General features: G+C 47.2%; 1 protein-coding gene across 5 annotated transcripts in view; it reads left to right on the top strand.

Annotated features, from left to right (window-relative positions):
* Positions 1-19,213, top strand: part of SH3KBP1 (SH3 domain containing kinase binding protein 1) — a 298,864-nt gene that overhangs the window by 239,732 nt on the left and 39,919 nt on the right. For all 5 annotated transcript variants that reach the window (XM_074359924.1, XM_074359925.1, XM_045516323.2 and 2 more), the window contains 3 exons: positions 8,167-8,218; positions 10,810-10,890; positions 13,564-13,723. In XM_074359924.1, the coding sequence (XP_074216025.1) occupies positions 8,167-8,218; positions 10,810-10,890; positions 13,564-13,723 (293 nt within the window). The remainder of the gene's footprint in view (positions 1-8,166; positions 8,219-10,809; positions 10,891-13,563; positions 13,724-19,213) is intronic.

Genomic DNA, 19,213 nt, shown 5'->3' with positions numbered 1-19,213 from the left:
TTTCTAGGAATTAAGTTTAGGTTCAGAGAATCTAGTGCTTTATAATATATATTTGTAGAGACAAGTGAGCACAGGATGACATAATCTTCATGTCATTTTGCATGTTTTGGCAGGATCAGCAGATCCCTGACAGTGATGTTTTATGTGTTTTCATTCATTCACTTTGTACTTATTGGGTCCCTTCTTGGGGCTGGCCTCTGTGCGGGGGATGGGAAGTGAGGAGGACACACGGTGGCTGCCTTTGTGGGCTTAGATTGGGGCTGCAGGGGGTCACCCAGACTGCCCGTTTCACCCTTCTCCCCAGTCTCTGCGAACCTGGCTAAGGGTGTTCACATCCGAAGCATTTGGATGCCAATTCCTTTCTAGTGACTCCCCTCCCTTTGGCCAAGGAGTCTTAGCAATCATGCCATCCTGCTAGACATTTGCCTCCCACTTGCTGCCGATTGAGGTGGTGTGATTTTGAAGGCTAAGGTAAAATCTGGATTATTCTTTTAACACGTGGGCGAAGCCTGTGTTGCCTACATTGTAGCACCCTGTCTTCAAGTCCCCACTTGTGTTTTAGTGGGGCAATAAATTCACTCAAGTGAGAGACTCCACGGCACACTTTTCTGGAAGCTCTGCTCTGTTACGTAAGGTGTTACAGGAGGACTCCCGCTGAGAGAGCGAAGTTGTCAGTGATGAGTAGGCTCGTCCTGGCCTGCTCGCTGAGGCGTGCACGCTCTTTGGGGCCCATGGGCATCTTTCCCACCCGAGACGGGCAGCCACCATCTCTTTGATAGGTCTTTTAACCCTGTTCCTAAGCAGCAGAAAACTCCATTTTAGGGAAACAATAGTTACACCTGTCAAAGTAATACCTACAGCTGAGGAGTGATTGGATAATGTGACATTTAGCTTTTAGAAGATTCAGAGTATTACATCCTTTTCATCCCCTCTGGCCTGTAAAACCCACCAGCCGGCTTTGCATTGGTTGTTTTTTGAGCCTTTATTGCTGCCCCCGGCGTGTTGGTGACAGTGTGACTGGAGACGGGGCTGTGGTGTGCTGAGGTGACTGTGTAAAGATGATTAGCGTCATTAACACAAATGCACTATGGGGCTGACAGCGTCTGCAACATTATTCTGCCATCGGTTTCAGCAGATGTCATCTTGTCTTGCCAGTGGCTGGGGTTGCAGTCATTCACCCAGAAAAGAGGACGATCTGTGATTATTAGGGTAGACAGCAGCAAGCAGCCTTTATTCAACAGCAGACCTCTTGAATCAGTAGCATCACCAAAGCATCCTGATGAGGCTGGCGTCTTTTCTGCTGGGGCACGGATTCCAGTGGTTACTGCGGGGCCTTCGGAACTCCTGGAGGTCTTTCTTTCCAAGGGCGCTCAGTGCGTTTCTTCTCACCAGGGCAGCAGAGGCTCTGCGGCTTTTCCTCAAGATGTTCCCGGAGAGTACCAGTCGGTCTCTTGGTGCAGATTTTAGAGCAATTATGTAAGCTATTTATGAGAGAACCTAGATTCAATGGCTGCCTGTTTATTTTGAGCCTTGACAATAAAACTGAATATCAGAATGGAAAGATTAAATATTCCAACAGCGCTGATGAGGCAACACGCATGCTCTGTCATGACTGAAGCAAAACGGGGACCTTGGACTCTGAACAGCAGAAACAATATCTTACTGTCATTAAAAAATATATAGAAGAGGTATTCTGAAAGGTGATGTTTCTGTAAGATGGTATCTTAAGAAAGTCTCAGGATCCAGTTCTTTTAAGAGAAACTGTTCAGGTCACCAGAATGCACTAGTATGCACTGATTTGGGGGGGCTCTTCTGAGTTTGAGTTTGTATAGTGCCGAGAACTGGGGCATTGCTCAGATTCCCAGAGGTATTTCCCTAGTGAATGCTCTAGTGGAGGGTCTGCCTCTCAGCCTCAGGGACACAGAAACCTGCCCTCAAAGATTTCGAAGGATGCCTGTGACTGATGCCGGGTCCCATTTGCAAACTCACAGAGACTTACCAGGGAGCAGACTGCCAGTTTACTGATCGCAATAAGAACTAAAGTGTCAGCCCATGTGGAGCGGTGGGTCTGCCTACCCTGGGCATTTGCTCCCTGCGGGCCTGATTCCTTAGAAGCCAGATGCTACAGGAAACTGCATTTACTTGGTGCTTTCTGGGAGAGCAAGGAATGAAAAGAAGAGGAGCTAATTGTTCTCACGAAGGGTGTTGCAGGTAGAGCTAGGGGCCCCCTCATGCACTGAGGGAAAGGGGAGCCAAGGGAACTGTATGTTGAGTTCAGCTAAGCCCAAATGATGTTTGCAAGAGTGCTGCCCCCATGGCCTCCGCAACTCACCATTTTCCTCTATTTTCATGCCTGATGGGACTCTTCCCGTCCATTGTCAATCTCCAACACATCATGGTACAGTCAAGTAGGTTCCCCACAGTCTCTGTTACAATTGAGTGCCAACCTTAAGATTGCTCAGCAGGAGTTTTGTAAGTTCCAAACTTTTGCAGGAAAGGACGTCTCTTGCTTCTTTCCCATAATGGCTAATCCACTGTAGCTGAATTTTGTGGTTTAATTCTGACTGCATTCTCTTTACCAAGATCTTAGGAGGCCCCTGACCTTAGCCCCTATCATCTGACAATCCAGTTTATAAAACTGTCCTCAGCCAAAATTTTCTTTGTTCCTAGTTATGTCCTTCAGCCTTTTGAGAACCAATATTCTTTCTAATTTCTGAAGATGCCCAATGAATTCTTTCCCTGTTTTTAGTCTTCCAAAAAGAAAGAAATATGTGCTTATAAGAAGCAGCATTATGAATAAAATTCACCTATGACATTATTTGTCTGTACATTTAATTTTCTGGGTAATTTCACATGCAGAGATGGGGCTCATCAAGACTTTGGTGTTGCCCATGTCTGACCAAATGGCGGAGCCCCCGCTGAGTTGCCCTGAAGTGGCCCAGGTGGCTCTCCTTCTTGCTTCTCTGTTGGTATTTAGAGCCTGTGCTCTCCTGGTTGAGCCCCTCATTCAGTCTACTCTTGCCTAAAGTGCTTCTCTCTCATCACGCCATCTGAACTGTCATCTCTTTGAAGGCTGAGCCCATGTCCCAGGTTTCTCCTTCATGGGGTCTAACAGTGTGTGTGTCTTAGTCAGTTCAGGCTAGTATAACAAAATGCCGTAGACTAGATGGCTTATAAACAACAGAAATCTATTTCTCACAGTCCTGGAGGCTAGGAAGTCCAAGATTTGGCATTTGGTGAGGACCCACTTCCTGATTCATAGATAGCTGTCTTCTTGCTGTGTCCTATGTGACAGAAGAGATGAGGGAGCTCTCTGGGGTCTCTTTCATAATGGCACTAATCTCATTCACAAGGGCTCCATCCTCATGACCTACTCTCTTCCCAGAGGCCACCCATGGGGGATTAAGTTTCAACGTAAGAATTTTGTGTCCATTCAGTGGACAAACGTTCAGTCCTTAGCAGCATGCTTGATACCCTAGTTGGCACTCAGGAATCCCTTGTCATTTGGTCATTTAATGACAAGGTATAGTTTCTCTCCCTCCTCTCCCTCCCCTCCTACTTTCTGCTCCTTCCTGTAATAGTCTGAAAGAAGAGGAAGAGTCATGGGAGGGGCAAGAGGAAGCCAGATCCCTTGTCAGATTTCTCTTCCCAGACAAAGCGGGGCCCAGATCCATCATCCAGATGTGAGGTCTGGGCATGGAGTCAAGGCATCACTTTCAGGGTGGGGTAGATGGAGTGAAGGAGTGAGCTAAGGGGGTGAGTTGAGAGTGTAGGGAAAAACCAAACACCAAAGCCTGGGTGGCTACCCAGTAGGCCGCAGTCTGGAGGGGCCTAGCCAAGAGGGACACCATGGATGTAAGCCACCAGGCCAGAGGCTAAGGAGAGGAAGCTTGAGAGAGAGCCTGCCAAGAGCAGGTTTTGTGGTAGCTCCTGGGGAATCTCATGGGCTGGGGACTCTGTAGGGTGCAGAGGAGCAAAGCCCCAGATGTACTCTTCAAAGGTCTTGTCAATCCACCCAGGGAAGGAGAGGAAAGGGCAGAGTGGAGGCCTCCATGTGTTGCTAGAGCCATGAGGGCCTTGGTCAGGAACTGTCCATTGGTGTCCACTCTCCAGCCTCACAGAGAGACACCTCCAGAGAACTTAAATGCCTGGAGTAGGGCTTCCCAGGGCTCAAAATCAAGCTAAAATTTGCTTTGGGGAAATTTACCATAGTCCTCTAACAAAGCGCCTCCCCCCCTGAAGGGTACCCAGCCATTAGGAGTACTCTCCTCTGGTTATTTTCAGCAAATCACATGTCTGGGGCCAGAGATATGAAGGCAAATGGGCTTAAGAGGCCAAGTGGCAAATCAGAATTCCTGCCAGAGAGGACAGTTGAGCCAGTTGACAAGCTCCTTCATTTGGGACTGGCCAGACTTGCTGCACAAAGGGCAGGGTCACTTCTGAAATGCTTCAGCTGGAAGCACAACTTGCCTTCTTGCTGTCTTCACTCCAGAACATCCAGATCTATTTCCTTCCCAGTAATAATGGTACGAAATCTAATCTAGTTAACATAGCCTTTGAAGAATGGTGTTTGCTTCTCTGTCCAAGCCGGATCTACCCACAGGCAGATTCACACGCAGGCACACACAGGCCTGGATGCTCTGCACCTGTGAGGACCGTGGAAGGCATTCTGCTCTCCCAGAAATCAGAAAATGTTGGCCCATTGATTTTGTTATGAACATTTTTATGTTGACTCTTTTTTACTGAATTTCCAGTCTGGACACTGAGAGATGTGAGTCCTGGGCCCATTTTAGCTACCAACTAGCTGTTAACATGGCCCCTCTGGCCTCAGTTTTCTCAGCTTAAAGGGGACCCTTTGATCACTCAGAGCTGTAATGTCCTCTGTTCTTAGCATCAGTCTGTAAATGGAACAGGATGACGCCACCTGAGCTTGAAGCTGGAGTGTTTTATTTTCACTATGGAGGGAGGAGAATAAATAGAACAAGTGCCTCTAAAAAATTCATGACTTAAAATACTTGACTGAGTTGAAAGGATGTTTCTGTCTGTGCACCTTCAGGAGCTGGTTAATGCTGGTTAACTAAATAGAGAAAATGTTGACCTACTGCTTAACCTGGAAAATCAATTACATGTTGTGTTTACGTCTTCTTATTTGAGAATCATGAACTCCCATGATGAATTTTTTTATTGCCACATTTTGCTATAGATTTCCCCAGTCTGCCTGCTTTGTCCTCACTGCCCTATCTTCCTGTGGCATTCAAAGAAAAAAAATCATTGTCAGCTCATGTGAATACTTTATGAATCATTTGCAGGGTGGGGGTGGTCTAGAGCTATAGGGAACCCTGGCCCCGATTTTTGTTCAGAATTATCTTGCAAGACATATCCTCTGGAAAACGTGGCATCATTTCTCATCCAAGGAGGCAGGAAGGCTAAATTTGATGGAACCAGAGGGTGAAATCAGTCAAGGGGGGAAAAAAAAACCAACAACTGGTAAACCTCCTCTGCTGCTAAGCAAAGCCGGCACCTGGCCAGCGTCGATCAAGCGTGGTGGATGCAAGACAGATAGCTCACAAACTGCTCCTTCCTTTCAAAAATGCCCCACCTGCCTCCGCAGCTGCCAGGCCTCCCAGCACAATGTCACACCTCTGCCTCCTTCCTCTGCCATCCAAGCACACATTTGGCCCGACCCTGGTCTCCAAAGGCTGTCAGCACAGTGCTTCCCATTCCTTCTCTCTCGGTGCCCCTCCACTCTGCCGGTTGCATTTCATGTGTCTGCTACATGCCAAATCTGACACAACATTAAGGATTTTTTTTCTTTAAACAGTAATCTTGGAAAATATGATGACTTGTAATTGTCTTTTTTTATTTGAGGCCCTGTGGTTTGAGGCAAGGTCGCTGGGGGAACGGCCTCAGTAAGTGGAGGTTCATGGGAAATTGGTTAGAAAAGTGTTCCAACAACAGAGAGGAAGGAAGACATCCAGGGGGTGGGCATTGTTGAGGCTTGGCTGGGAAAAATCAGGTCATGGGGTGTTGGCAGTTTCACGCATAAGATATTACTCTGATCCTGAGGTTAAGAAGGGTTAATTGGCAGAGTTTCAATAATAACTTCATTAGGTAAACACACATCCGACCCCAGCCTAACTTATACAAAGACTGAGAAGGGAGGAATCAAAAGGAAGGATCGAGGGAGAGAGCTAGAAGGGACTGGCAGCAGGGGTAAGAGTGGTAAGATCTGTGAGCAGAACAGATCCATCTGGTGGGGGGGCCTGTTCCCATGCAGAGGGGCCCTTGGAGTATCCTTCTTTCTTTCCTTTTTATAATAAAGTTTATACGCATATAGAGAGTACAGAAAAATAATAAGGAAACACACATGTATGCACTCATAATCCTACAAGAGATCAGCACTATAAATTTCTCTCTTCCCAGTCTTTTCCCCTTTCTGTATATATTGTAACATGGTTGAGCTCATACTGTAGCTGCAATTTGATACTTTTTTTTCCTTAATGTTAACATACTACAGTTCCCTGTGCTTTTGTAAACTCTCTGTGGTTTATGACTGAGAGATAGTTTGTCTTGCGGACGCCATCTGGCAGGAGGGACCCTTCGCAGTGGTTAAGAGCATGCCTGCGGGTCATATAGCCCTGGGCTGGATTCTCAGCCCCCTGCCCCATTTAATGGTGACCTGGGGAATGACTTCATCTCTCGAAGCCTCAATTATTTCATCTGCAAAATGGGCCTAATAATATCACTCCTTATAGAGTTGTCACGAGGACTGAACAAGGCAGTGCTTACTGATTTCCTCTGTTTGTGAAATCTCCTCCTCCTAAGAGGGAGGTAATATTATCTCCATTTTACAGTCAGGAAGATTCATCTAGGTGAGGTCACCTGCCCAGTGTCCATGGCTAAAAATGGAAAGAGCCACAATGTGTAATAACAGTCATGTCTTAAAGCCCCACCTCTTACCCACCATGCTGTAGTTTTACTTGGGGTCACTTGGCCAAATCACCCAGCTAGTAAAGAGCAAAGCTGAGATGTCATCGAATGCAGAGCCTACGTGCTGTGCTACTTCCTGAGAAGGTTCTTTGTGGGTCTCATATTCTCTGGGTCTTACTGCAAACCATTTCTTCCTGTGCCCTGGTAATGTATCAGGCACAGGGAGGCACTGGTAGGTGGGGCCAAGGATGACCGGGTGCTTTCTCTGGTCCCCACAGCAGTGTCACAGCAGTACATTCTCAGTGTGCAGAGGAGAGTCCATGGAGCTTTTTTAAAGTCACAAGTATATGATACCCAGAGAGGGTCTGAAGTGTCAGCAGTGACATGGATCATATGCGCAAACCGTCCCCGTTTCCATCTTTCCTTAATGATCTAGGTGATGAGATGATTCTCCCCTTGCCTTTGGCTCCCTTCTCCCCTGTCCAAGAATGGTGTCCAAGAATTGTGCCCTGGCTGGACTCTCAGCCCCAGGACATTTGCCAAGTCCAGCTTGACTGTCTCCTATCTACAGCCAATCCTGGGTGAGCAAGGAGATGCCATTGATTGCACTGCTGCCTCGTCACCTCCAGAGTGATAGGATGAGAGAGAAAAACAAATAGTGGCTGATATGCAAAGAAACTCCATTTTGTTCTCCAGGGTACAGCTGGTCTGTGGGGGACTTTGCAAGGGACCTACTAGCCTTGGGTTGAAAAGGGGCAGAAGGCTTCGCACCCTACCCAGGTGCAGGGGCCCCCCAGCCTGCATTTTGTTGCAGGTCCCACATCCAGAGCAGATCTAATTTAGAGCCATCCCAGCGACTCTTTCTGAATTGCTTGGTTATTCAGCAGATTAAATCTTAATTGCAAATGCGGCTTCAGTGTAGGAGTACCATTGTGCTTGCTGGTTGCAGGCCATTTTTTGCTGAGCCGTGCTTTTCCAGAAGGCTGTTACAAATTTAGAAAGGGGGAAATGGTATTTCATTTGTCCATCAGAGCTTTGTTTTGCAGCCTGAATTTATTTTAGTGTTTGTTTAAAGGTGCCAAAACCTGACATCCCTGGAGAGAGAATTGCTCAATTTTTTTGGAGAGCTTCTCTGGACTGTCCAAACTACATCTAGAAAACACTGTCTGTGGTCCTTATGTGAGCGGCCGGGCTTGCCAACAATCTCATGTAGTATCACTTTGATTAATTTTTCAGAGACCCAAGAAGCCACCTCCTCCATCCGCTCCAGTCATCAAGCAAGGGGCAGGTAATATACCTTTCAGTTCTGTCAACACGATGTTTGTCTTTCTCTCTGTGTATATTTATAGCATCCTTGGTAGAACTCAGGAGTCTTAGAGTCACATGCCACAGATGACCAGATTGGAAAGTAAGGATTTGGTCTCAGCAGGCAGGTTTTAAATATACTACTGTTTTCCCTAAAAAATAAACATATCATTAAAATGTATCCCAGATATACAGGGGTAAAAATCTGGCCTCCCAAAGACTTTGTGTTTGAATAAACCAGTTTTGTTTGCTTTGTTTTTCTTTTTTTAATAAACCACTTTTGAAGAGAGAAGAATGAATTGTCTCCTTTGCCGGTGCCTGTCGGTGGAGGGTCAGCCTAAGGGGAGCTGCCTCCCACAGTCACAGCGGCGCTGTGCATGGAGAGCTGCGCTCAATTTTCAGTTTCTGTCCCGTGTGGTTAACCAAAATTTGTACTTACTTTGCTTACCCCAGACCCCCCAAAAATGTTTTTCTAGCAATACTTTCCCTCATGATTCTTTTCTAATCTGGAAAGGAGTCCAGTTAATTCACTTTTTCTGTGTGGTTCAAATGTCAAGGTTGAATAATAGAGGAAGACTTGATGTTGTTGGATACTTGGTAATCCTTTGCACCCTGGACTCTCAGACATAAAGATCAGTATTTGTAGTTCCCAATAGAGCTCCTCTTTATAATTGTTAAAAACTAATTATAGGGAGAACTTCCTTCATGAATAACTAGTTAAGTGGCATTTTGAAAAATTAACAACTAGAACTGAAGAAGACTGGGGGTATTTTTAGTTCTGTATGTTCATAATTATATTTCTATAGCATTTAAAGTATGAATACATTTCCGGATTGGTTTATTCAACAGATTTATTAGGAATGATTTTTTTTTCCCATTCTTTTGGCCCACGAAGTTAGGGGAAAAAGTCAGCTGGACCCCACATTCTTTTCCCATTCCCTTCAGCAGAGTTGAGCATTACAGAGATTAAGCCCTGAAAAGGGATGTTAATTACATCTCCTGCTCAGTCCCCGCCCTCGTTTGTGTCGAGCAGTTTAATTTTGCCACCTAGTGGTTCTGGCTGGATAAATATGTCATTGTGCTGAAATGAAAGCAGACTATTGATCTGTTTTTTCCTGAAGACCCTGTTCCTTTGAAGCCTTGGTGACAGGTTAGAGACCAAGGAGATGAGTTAAGTGGTCCACACTCAAGTAGCCTAGAATGTGACTAGGGTTGGATTCTTCATGGTAGGAAGACTGTTCATTTCACCTGTGTCTCTAGGAGTGATACTGAACTTCTTCTCATCAGGAGACTAGATTGTAGCATGGTAGGCAAATTCTTATCCTTTTAAAACAGTTTTACCAAAGGTTATTCTGGATCTCTGTAGGGCAAAGCAAGATGGTATTTAACCTTCCTAGATTACTACTCGCTTGCTCATTTATCCTGCTGCATGATCTTGGGAACTACTTTGTGGCAGGGAGATAAATACACTCATTTCCCCTGTCATCACCTTTCCTCAAGTTTGATTATTTGGCCCAAAACAATTAGATACGGAATTGACAGAAATCACGTACAGTGTTTAATTTATAGTGAGTCATTAAGGAGATTTATGTAAAGTGTGTTCAAGAGAGTTTATTTTAAGTTCTTTTGGCTTCTGATAATACGTAATTAAGAGTTACTTACCACGCATCCATCCATAGGTTTGATCATGTAAGGAGTTTGTCAAGCACTCACCCAAGTCCATAAATCAGGGGAACACTTGTGATGGGTTTCATGCTTTATCTATTTTCCAAGTGCTCTACCGTGCCTGAGGCCACTGACACTGATGAAGACCCCACTTGAGGGAGCAGCTACAGTCCATGTGCATAAAAAGGAAGTGTTAATTGGTACATATGGGAAAATGTAATACTTGAGGGATTCAGATGCAGACTGAAAAGACCTAGGGAAAACCACCGTATCTTCTCTGCACATCCCTCCACTTAAAAATATGTTTAAGTGGTACAAACTGCCAGCTGTAAAATAAATAAGTCACAGGGATGTAATGTACAGCACTAGGAATATACCCAGTGATATTTTAATAACTTTTTATGCTATGTAATGTGTAAAAATATTGAATCACTATGCTGTACACCTGAAACTAATACAATATTGTAAGTCAACTATAATCCAGTTTTAAAAAATACATGTTCTGGTTAATTTTGCTACATAACAAACCAGTCCAAATTTGGTAGTGTGAAAAAGCAATCTTCTTATGCCCATGGATTTGCTTATTTATATACATTCCCCACCCACACCAAGTGATTTCCTGTGACTACTTTGATGCCTAAGAAAGTCAGATTTAAATACCAAGAAATATTAGTGGTTTTCTTATAAATAAAGGACGTATAGGCAAGCAACTTAATGACATATGCCAGCAATGGCTTCTGCTCTGTTTCTAAGCAGCTTGTGTTTGCCAGATAACACTAGCACTCAGCTTAGGAAAAAAAAAAAACTATTGACTTTGCCATACCTGATAAATATTTAAAATGCTAGTATGTCTAATAAATGGATGGGAGGAACACTTCCTAATGGTTGTTATCCTTCCCCCCGCCCCAGGTACCACTGAAAGAAAACATGAAATTAAAAAGATACCTCCTGAAAGACCAGAAACGCTTCCAAACAGAACAGAAGAGAAAGGTATGAAATCAAGTCTTCGCTGACACTTACGGAACAGCAGGAGACAAAGCTGTCTGTTACAGGGCTCGTCCGGATTACCCACAGAATTTGCTTTTTCTTTGGAATATGAAGATTATGGTTTTGTTTTGATTGCTTTTTAATTTCCTGTTTCCAAGGCAATAAGAGAGAGAGTTATGTGGTGCTTCTTTGGGCCAGAATTTCTCATCAAATGAAAAACAACCAGCCCAGTCACAAAACACCTTGGGGCTCTTCCATCTCAATCTTCCTGCATCATTGTCGTCCCCACACTAGCAGCATCCCGAAGTCGGGATGCCAGCTGTAAGTTCCTAGAGGGCCCTGATGTATCTGCTGTGGTTTCCATCCGGCTTGGTGCCCCAGGTGCTCATTAACTGGTGATGGGTGGATGTGGCTTAGAGAAATTCCCATCCAGACAAATGAAAACGGTCAGTCTCTGCTGGGCCTTGGACTCTGGCTACTATATTACAGAGACATGTCCTTGGTCAGGAATGTTGAGGGAGGGGTGGCATGGCAAAACTGGGAGAAGCAGCCCAGTGCCCACAGTTCCCTTAAGGGGGGTCAAAGATGTCATCTTCAAGGAAGTACCTTAACCTGTATCACACAGTCAGTTTTATGAATGTGTTTGACTCCCACGGTCTGAGTGTTCCTCCCAAAGAAATCTGTATGCTGTGAGAGGACTTGTTTTATTAGGTGTCTAAGGTTTGATTGATCACACATTTTATGGTAAAACTGTGATGTTATTATTATGAACAGGAGGCAGAGCAAATTCCATTTTAAAAAGCAGTTATTTGTGAGTCACAAGAGAAATGCTGAATTAATTAATGAAATTCTTTGGAGGTGCTCCTAGGTGGCCTCATGAAATTTTAGTGTGAAATTTAATATTTTATATCAGCCTGCCAAAAGTTTGACCAACATGGTGAGTTCTTAAGAAATTGTACTTCTGTCTCTCACAGTGAACAGTTAAACCTTGAGTTGTGGCACCTCATTGTCAAGGCCAGGTCTATGTCACAGACCACTGAGAAAAGAGCTCTAAGTGTGTACTGTACAAATAGTTCTTTGGTAAAAGTATGCGTCATGATATAACCAAACAGTGCCCCTGTCCTCACAGAGGACACCTGGCTGGTTTTTGGCTCCTAGCCAGGCTCTGTGCTGAGGACACTGCCTGCTCTGCTCCGTGCTGACTAGCATATGGACTCAGCTTACGTGTGAACAACCACCCCAGTTGGCTGGCCAAGTGGCTGCACGCTTCTGATTCTTTCCCCTCCCATGATGCCTTGTTCTGCACCACAGTGGGTCAGGAAGGCAGAAGCCTGGGCAAAAGCACCAGGGAAACCAGTGAACCCACCCCACCTTGAGAATTGGCCTCCCTAGTAGGTGGGCACAAACCCGCTCTCCCATTCGTTCTGCCAGCTGCTAGAGCTCCCGTCCCATCCCAGCCGTAGGAATCTCCCCTTCTTTGTATTTCAGCCGGGCCCTTCCTCCTCTGGCCCCTTCTCTGGTCCCTGTGGACCAGTAGAAGACTTCCCAGCATTCCTGGATGGAGCAACTTCCCCTGCTGGAAGATTGTGGGGGAGGAACACAGTGATATCTGTATAATCCCTGATAGACTTCTTGAAGCTTTGCCAATCGGCCTGGTCACCCAGACAACATGAGTTTGTGTTTGCAAGGAAAATGTGTTCAGAGTCCCACCTTCCCAGTGAACACAGGAAAGCTGCCCGTCTTGCAGTAGGTGACTCTCTGAAGTTCTGTCCTTAGAAAGAAGCACATGGATCTGTGCTTTTTATACCACATGCAGAGCAAGGCTAATTGGGGACAGAAACCATGAAGCTGCCACCAAATGCTGCTCAGTTTGGCCACCAGATCTGGCTTTAACTTCATTCAAATAGCTCTTACTCCAAAACCACTTGGAAACCAAATACCTGTGAATTTCCAGTTTACCTTCCAAGGTTAAACTGTGCACAGAAGACTCCAGAACTAGTTGTTATTCCCTGAAATGCTCCCGCTCTTGTGAAGCTAACGGTGCTTTACTCAGGCCAACCTGGGACAAGTCAGGCCTCTTTCCTCCCTACACCCAGCAGGTCCCAAGGGTCACTGACCAAACCCATCAGCCATGGACGGAGCGCTTGCTCTGTGCGGGGCACCACGCAGGTTCTAGGGAAATGACCAAACGTGGGCCCTACTCTTGGGGGCTGACAGCCTGCAGACCATGCCAAGCATGCAGATGCCCAGAAAGTCCTCGAGTGGAGCCTGTTTATAAAGAGCTGTCCTTTGCGGCTCAGGAGAAGAAGTAGGAAAGTCCACCTCTGAGGGTGGCTCCAGCTGTTGAGAAGGGAACATGACGGTGTCATGTTTCAGCCAGGCCTGGTGAGTAGGCCTGATGAAGTGTGAGTAGGAGTTTTCCAAGGTTGGCCAGTGGCCGGAAGGGCCCTCAGGCAGAGGGACCAGCCTGAACACGGGCGCACAGTGGGCTGCGGCTCCGTAGGGCTTCCTAACCTGACAGAGAAGAGATGACGCTCTTCACCGCCCATCCTCACCCTGGCAGGTGGCATCAGGGTTTTTTTTTTTAAGCGGGGAACAAGCAGTCTTCACTGTGGTACTGTCACTTACACTAGATCTACCTGTCTTCTTTATGCTTCTTTGAACAATGACTTAAAGAAAGACCAGAGAGAGAGCCAAAACTGGATTTGCAGAAGCCTTCTGTTCCTGCCATCCCGCCTAAAAAGCCGCGGCCACCCAAGACCAACTCTCTCAGCAGACCAGGCGCGCTGCCCCCGAGGAGGCCAGAACGGCCAGTGGGTCCCCTGACCCACACCAGGTACTGCTCCACTCTTGATGCTGAGGGCAGGGGTGGGGTGAGGCAGGGCAGCGATGGGACACAGGACTCCAGCCACTTGGGTCCTTGTTCCTGTGCTCAGGCAAAAGTGGGTGTGAGGCTGGGAGGTGCAGCGTGGGTTTCAGGATTAGCAGATGAGAAGCCAGGTCCCAGCACCTAGGCCCTTCTCACCCATGCGGATTTCCCCCGTGTTTCCTTAGAGCAAGGCCAGCTGCCATTCAGACTGGAAGTGCAGAGGGCATGCCCGCCTGCATCCCTGGATGTCCTGCTGGTCTCGGGTTTGTGCGTCTCACTGGCAGCTCCGTCCCCTGACCCTCTCCCTACTCTAGGGTGCCTCCCTCCATACTCCCAGGCTCCCCTGCCCCTGCCTGCACAGCCCTGTGTGAAATCCAGAGCCCATCTGGCAAATATCATCTTATCATGGCTCTGAACTATGAGACCCTCAACGGCCAGGGGCATGCTTTGTACAGGCACGAGTGCCGAGATGGGCCTGACAGAAACTCAGATTCTTTCACTAGGTGGCTGGACACATGCATTAGGAATGGACTCAGACATTGTGCCTTCCAGAACTGAGATGCATATCACAAAGTGTTGCTTTCTCTCGACAAGTCCATTGCTAGAACTTTCTACATTACGTGTATATTATATGAGTTGATGTAATATATACCAGAGCAAGGTGATGGTCTAGAGGTCTTTACATGGACCTGTCAACACACACTCACCGGATTTTTGTTCTCTTGAGCTAAGTCTGAGTGGTGAGAATCTCTTGGGGCTTCAGAGCCCTCATTGTTGGAGTCAGGCAGGCTTCCGGGCTCCCGTCTCACCCCACCTCATAGGAGGAGGGAGAGCCTCAGCCGTCCTGCCACCTGACCTCACCTCCCCCATCTGTAGGCTGAGGATGATCATGGAATGTGTCTGAAAGGATGGGAAGGATATAATTCCCAAGTAGGTAGCCCCATGCTTGCAAATCAACTTTACTTTTATTGTCATTTGTATTATTGTGAATCAAACTGGGTATACTGGAGTAAAACAAAAATAGCTCATTTACTTTTCAGAAAAAAAATTTAAGTTGTGGTAAAGTACAGGGTAAAATTTACCATCATAACCATTTGTAAGTTTACAGTTCAGTGACTTGAAATACGTTCACACTGTTGTGCCACTATCACCGCCGTCCATCCACAGAACTCTTCATTTGGCAAAACAAGAACTCTGCATCCCTTAAGCAGTAACTCCCTCTTCCACCTTCTCCCAGCCCCTGGCAACCACCTTTCTGCTTTCTGTCTCTAGGAAGTTGACTGCTCTCCATGCCTCATGTCAGTGCAGTCATATACTATTTGTGACTGGTTTATTTCACTTAGCCTGATGTCCCCAAGGTTCGTCCATGTCGGAGCATGATTCATTTCCTCTTAATACTAACTACTACTCCAACAACACCCCCCTACCCAAATCTAGCGGCAGGCAGTCGTGTGAGTGGTTGTGAGATGTTCGAATCTCAGCCAGCCGTGCTGGACGCACATGAGCCTGCGTGCGGAAGGCCGGCTGCCCAGCCAAGCACACAGCCGCCGTCATCTCAGATGTGTGGGAGCCCACTGGAGGAGCGGCTGGCTTACCTGGGTCGTTCTGCAGATATCTCCCCAGGTCCAATCAAATGACGGCCCCCAGAGACACTGATGGGACCAGGGCCACTGTTGAGTTGGTTGGGCTCCTACAGGTTGTGACTTCTGCTGCTGACTGGCATGTGCACGATGGGGCCACTTGATAGCCCAAATGACATTAGCAAGGGCCACCCCAGTAGCATAGTTGGCCCAGAAGCTCTCTCTTTAGAAGGAAAAGGTTATATCAACCTAGGTGCTTCAGAAGAAAATACGAGCTCCACACGCAGGGAGAACGGAGCAGCAGAGGGCGCGCGTCACCTGGTGGCGGGTGAAAGGAGCACTGAAGCCGCGCTCTGCCGAGTGCTTATAGTCTTCCAGGGGCCGCAGTCACGTCGGTGAAGTCAACAACAATTTCCAGAATATTTCTGCTGCTCTCTCTAATGATATGATCTGAAGAGAAGTGCAATTCCAATGGCTTCTTCACCTTCGAAGGTTACTCTCAACTGTCTCGTTATGAGATAGGTGCAGGCTTTGCGAGCCATCGATTAGCCCTGCACCGACGCAGGGAGCGAATGGTAACGGCCGACCCCCTGGGTTCACAGAGGCCCCGTTTACCTCCCGCCTCTGCCTAGCTCTTCCCTGCCTCCGGCTCACCCAACATCCAGTTGTCTATTTGAAGTCCGAGCCACCGAGAAAGATGCACAGGAAATGTTCATACAGAAGCCAGTGGGAAGCGTAGCTGTTCTTCACATTGTGTGTGACATCTGAGCAGCCTGGGAGAGGCCCCCGACCTCCCACTCTGCCTGCGGCTGCCCCACCTCCAAGGCACTGGTTTACAGAAAGGAGAGAGCAGAGGAAAGCCCCACGCTTCCTTCCTGACGATCCTAGAAAGTGCCAGACCTGGGCAAGGCTGGGAGCGCTTGGGAAGCAGCAACCTTCTCTGGCCGTTTGCTCAGCCAGTTGAAAGGAGGACAGTGCTCGCTCCAACTCAGTGGTTCTCCAACCTGCGCGTGCATCAGAGTCACCCGGAGAATTTGTTTGCGCACCTTGCTGGGCCCCGCCCCCAGGGTTGCTGATTCCGTTGGTCTAGGATTTACATCTCTAATAAGCTTTCAGGTGATGGCGCAACGGCTGGCCTCCATACATGTTGTGGGAACCCCAGGTCTGGATTCTCCTGGGTTTGCAATAGTGCCTCCCTCCTTCCCTGGCTGCCTCTTGTGCACCTGTTCATGCTCCCTGACTTCAGAGCCCAGTTAGCATGCCCCTCTTCTGGAAGCCTTTTCTTACCACTCACGATTGCTCTCTCCTCCGAATGCCTGACACCCCATGTTTAGCCTGGTGCAGGGCCCCAGGCTTTGCCACTTGGGTTGCTCACACCCCCGGACTCCTTTACCAGATTTAAAGCAGATCAGGAGTGTGTTTTGTCATCTCCACATGCTTTATGGGGTTGAGCATATGGTAGTGGCTCATTTAATACACTTGTTGAATGCCATGGTTCCTCAAAGGCGGGGAGGTGTCAGGGCTTACATTTTGTTCACTTTTGCTCTGCTGTCATCCTTCCCAGCCCCTGTACAAGCTCTGTAGTGTGTGTGTCTTATGTTCTAAGTCACCTAGTGTGCCATAGATTTCAACATGAAACAACTTAAGATCAAAGAAAGACTTACTGTTTCTTAGTATCTCGTGCCCTTCATAATTTTTGCTGAGCAGTTACATTGAACAACCAACCCATATATTGGTTTATGAACTTGTTTCATTCTGTCAAATTAGTTGAGGTAGGAATGTTAACATCGGTCACACAGTTTTGTGTCACTGGTGCCCTGGAGAAGGGGTATTGTCTGCTGTGCCAACCCAAATCGTCACCAGGATTTACCTGACCGGATGGGTAGATGGACGGATGGTTGAACACATGGACACACAGTCACTGTTTGCTATTCTTGTTGGGAACAAGGCATTGCCGCTCCAGCTGCAGTGTCTGGGCTCAAACTTCCTCTCGCCAGCCAGAAAGCTCGCTGCCAAGTGTGGCTTCCAGAAGAGATCCATTTCTTTCTATTTAAACAGGAGCTAGCATCTTTTAGAAAAAGGGATACAGAAGTTTAGGAAGAGAGGAGTCATTTTTAGATGAGTTTATTTAACAAAAATGGATTGAGGGACTACTGTGTACCAGGCACTGTTCTGGATCTTAGTAACGGTGGGGCTCAGTCACTGCAGATCACGGCCTTCAGGAATCGCGCTCATGTCTACGGGCACTAGACCACCGGTGTGATTTTGTGTCCATCTCAGCAAGCAGCGGTCATTAACACACTTACTTCCAGACAGTAAATAGGGGTAGAATTTTAACAGGAAAAAAAGACTTTAAAAAAATTAATACAGAGTCAATTGAAAAACTGAATGATGATAGGAGATTCCTCTGGGTCAGAAGTGCCTCTTCTGTTTGAAATTCCATGCCTTGAGGCTGCGTCAGTTACCATCTCACAGTGTGAAGACAGGGTTGGCCCATCTCATCCAGCCCATGACATAACTAAGGTAGTTGTGGTACAAAGAGCATTCTGTGTGCCCCTGTCTTCACACTTGAGAAGGTGGAGTTTCAAAAGTATAGAGCTTACTCATTTGTTTTGATATTTGATCATAACAGAAAAATCCAAGGAAAAGCTGAAGAGAAGGAGGTTGTCCTGAGCTCTAGCGATTTGCCTGCAGTGGGAGGCAGCGAGCCAGAAACCTGAGGGGCAGAACAGGTGTGTGCCTTCAAAAGAAAATAAACCCAACAGGGAAAGAGGTAGAAGCAGGCTGGTTAGACCAGAAAAGGTTTGTTAATTCTCCCAAACCCAGACACCCCAAGTTGTAATAATTTTTTGTTTTATTCACAAAGAGCAGGCAAGCTGGGAGCAGGACCTCTGGTCCCAGTTGCGAGGGAGCTGTGCCCATTGTCGGCCATAGCACAAAGCAGCCAGTGCTCTCTGAGTGGAGGGGCAGGTGACTGGCAGGGTGGGGATGGGTGGGGCTGGTGGTGGGGGGTGGTGGGGAGTTGAGTGATAGAGGGTCTGAGATGGAGGAGAAGGAAGTGAAGCTAAAAGAAGTAAGAGGAGGTGAAGTGAGCAAGGCTGGAGTGGGAGCAGGAAGTGGGAGAAGTCAATGGCCAGAAATACGGGAGATACTGGTCAAAAGGGGAAGGATGGTGCCCACAATTTCAGATGCAGAATAGGTCTGAAGATGCACGTATCCACAGAGGGAGGGGCCCTGAATGTGGGTGACTGAGGATGGATGAAGGTCATGACAGCTGAAGGGACCGGGGACAGGAAGGGCTGACACTGGGGATGGATCACCCACGTGGCTGTCATAAGCTCAGGAAGATGGCAAGAGCTGAAGTGATGTGAGGCTGATGTTCTAGAGCCCATATCCACCCAGGTGGATGTCGGTGTGTTCTGGGAGTTGATGACAGTCAGTGACAAGCAAGGTTCAATAGTCAGGGGGCATTCGGTCAAGAGGTTTCCAATGGGAGGAGTCGGTTGCTGCGACTCGAACATTCCAGAGGACACTGTCCGCTGACTTCAGATGTGGAAGCCTGTGTCAGAGAAGGCATCTCAGTGAGAAGATGGGCATTTGGGTCTTGGACACCAGGCTGTGGACATGAGGCCTCGTGACTTCCCAGACCTGTGCCACTTGGAGATGGCCTGTTGCTTTAAATCTTCAACACACCAGATACCTTTCCTGTGAAAGGCTGAAGGCTATCCTGAGAGAACTAGAACACGGATGAGGGGGCAGTGGAGCTGCAGATGTCTTCCTTGTAATGAAGAGGGAGCCCTGGGTATCTGAGAAGCACTGGGAGATGGGTGACTGTTGAGCTCTGAGACATTTTAGCTTGAGGCAAAGATTAAGTAAA

This window comes from Camelus bactrianus, chromosome X, assembly GCF_048773025.1.
Source record: "Camelus bactrianus isolate YW-2024 breed Bactrian camel chromosome X, ASM4877302v1, whole genome shotgun sequence".
NCBI lineage: Eukaryota > Metazoa > Chordata > Mammalia > Artiodactyla > Camelidae > Camelus > Camelus bactrianus.
This window is presented reverse-complemented; position numbering and strand designations above follow the sequence as displayed.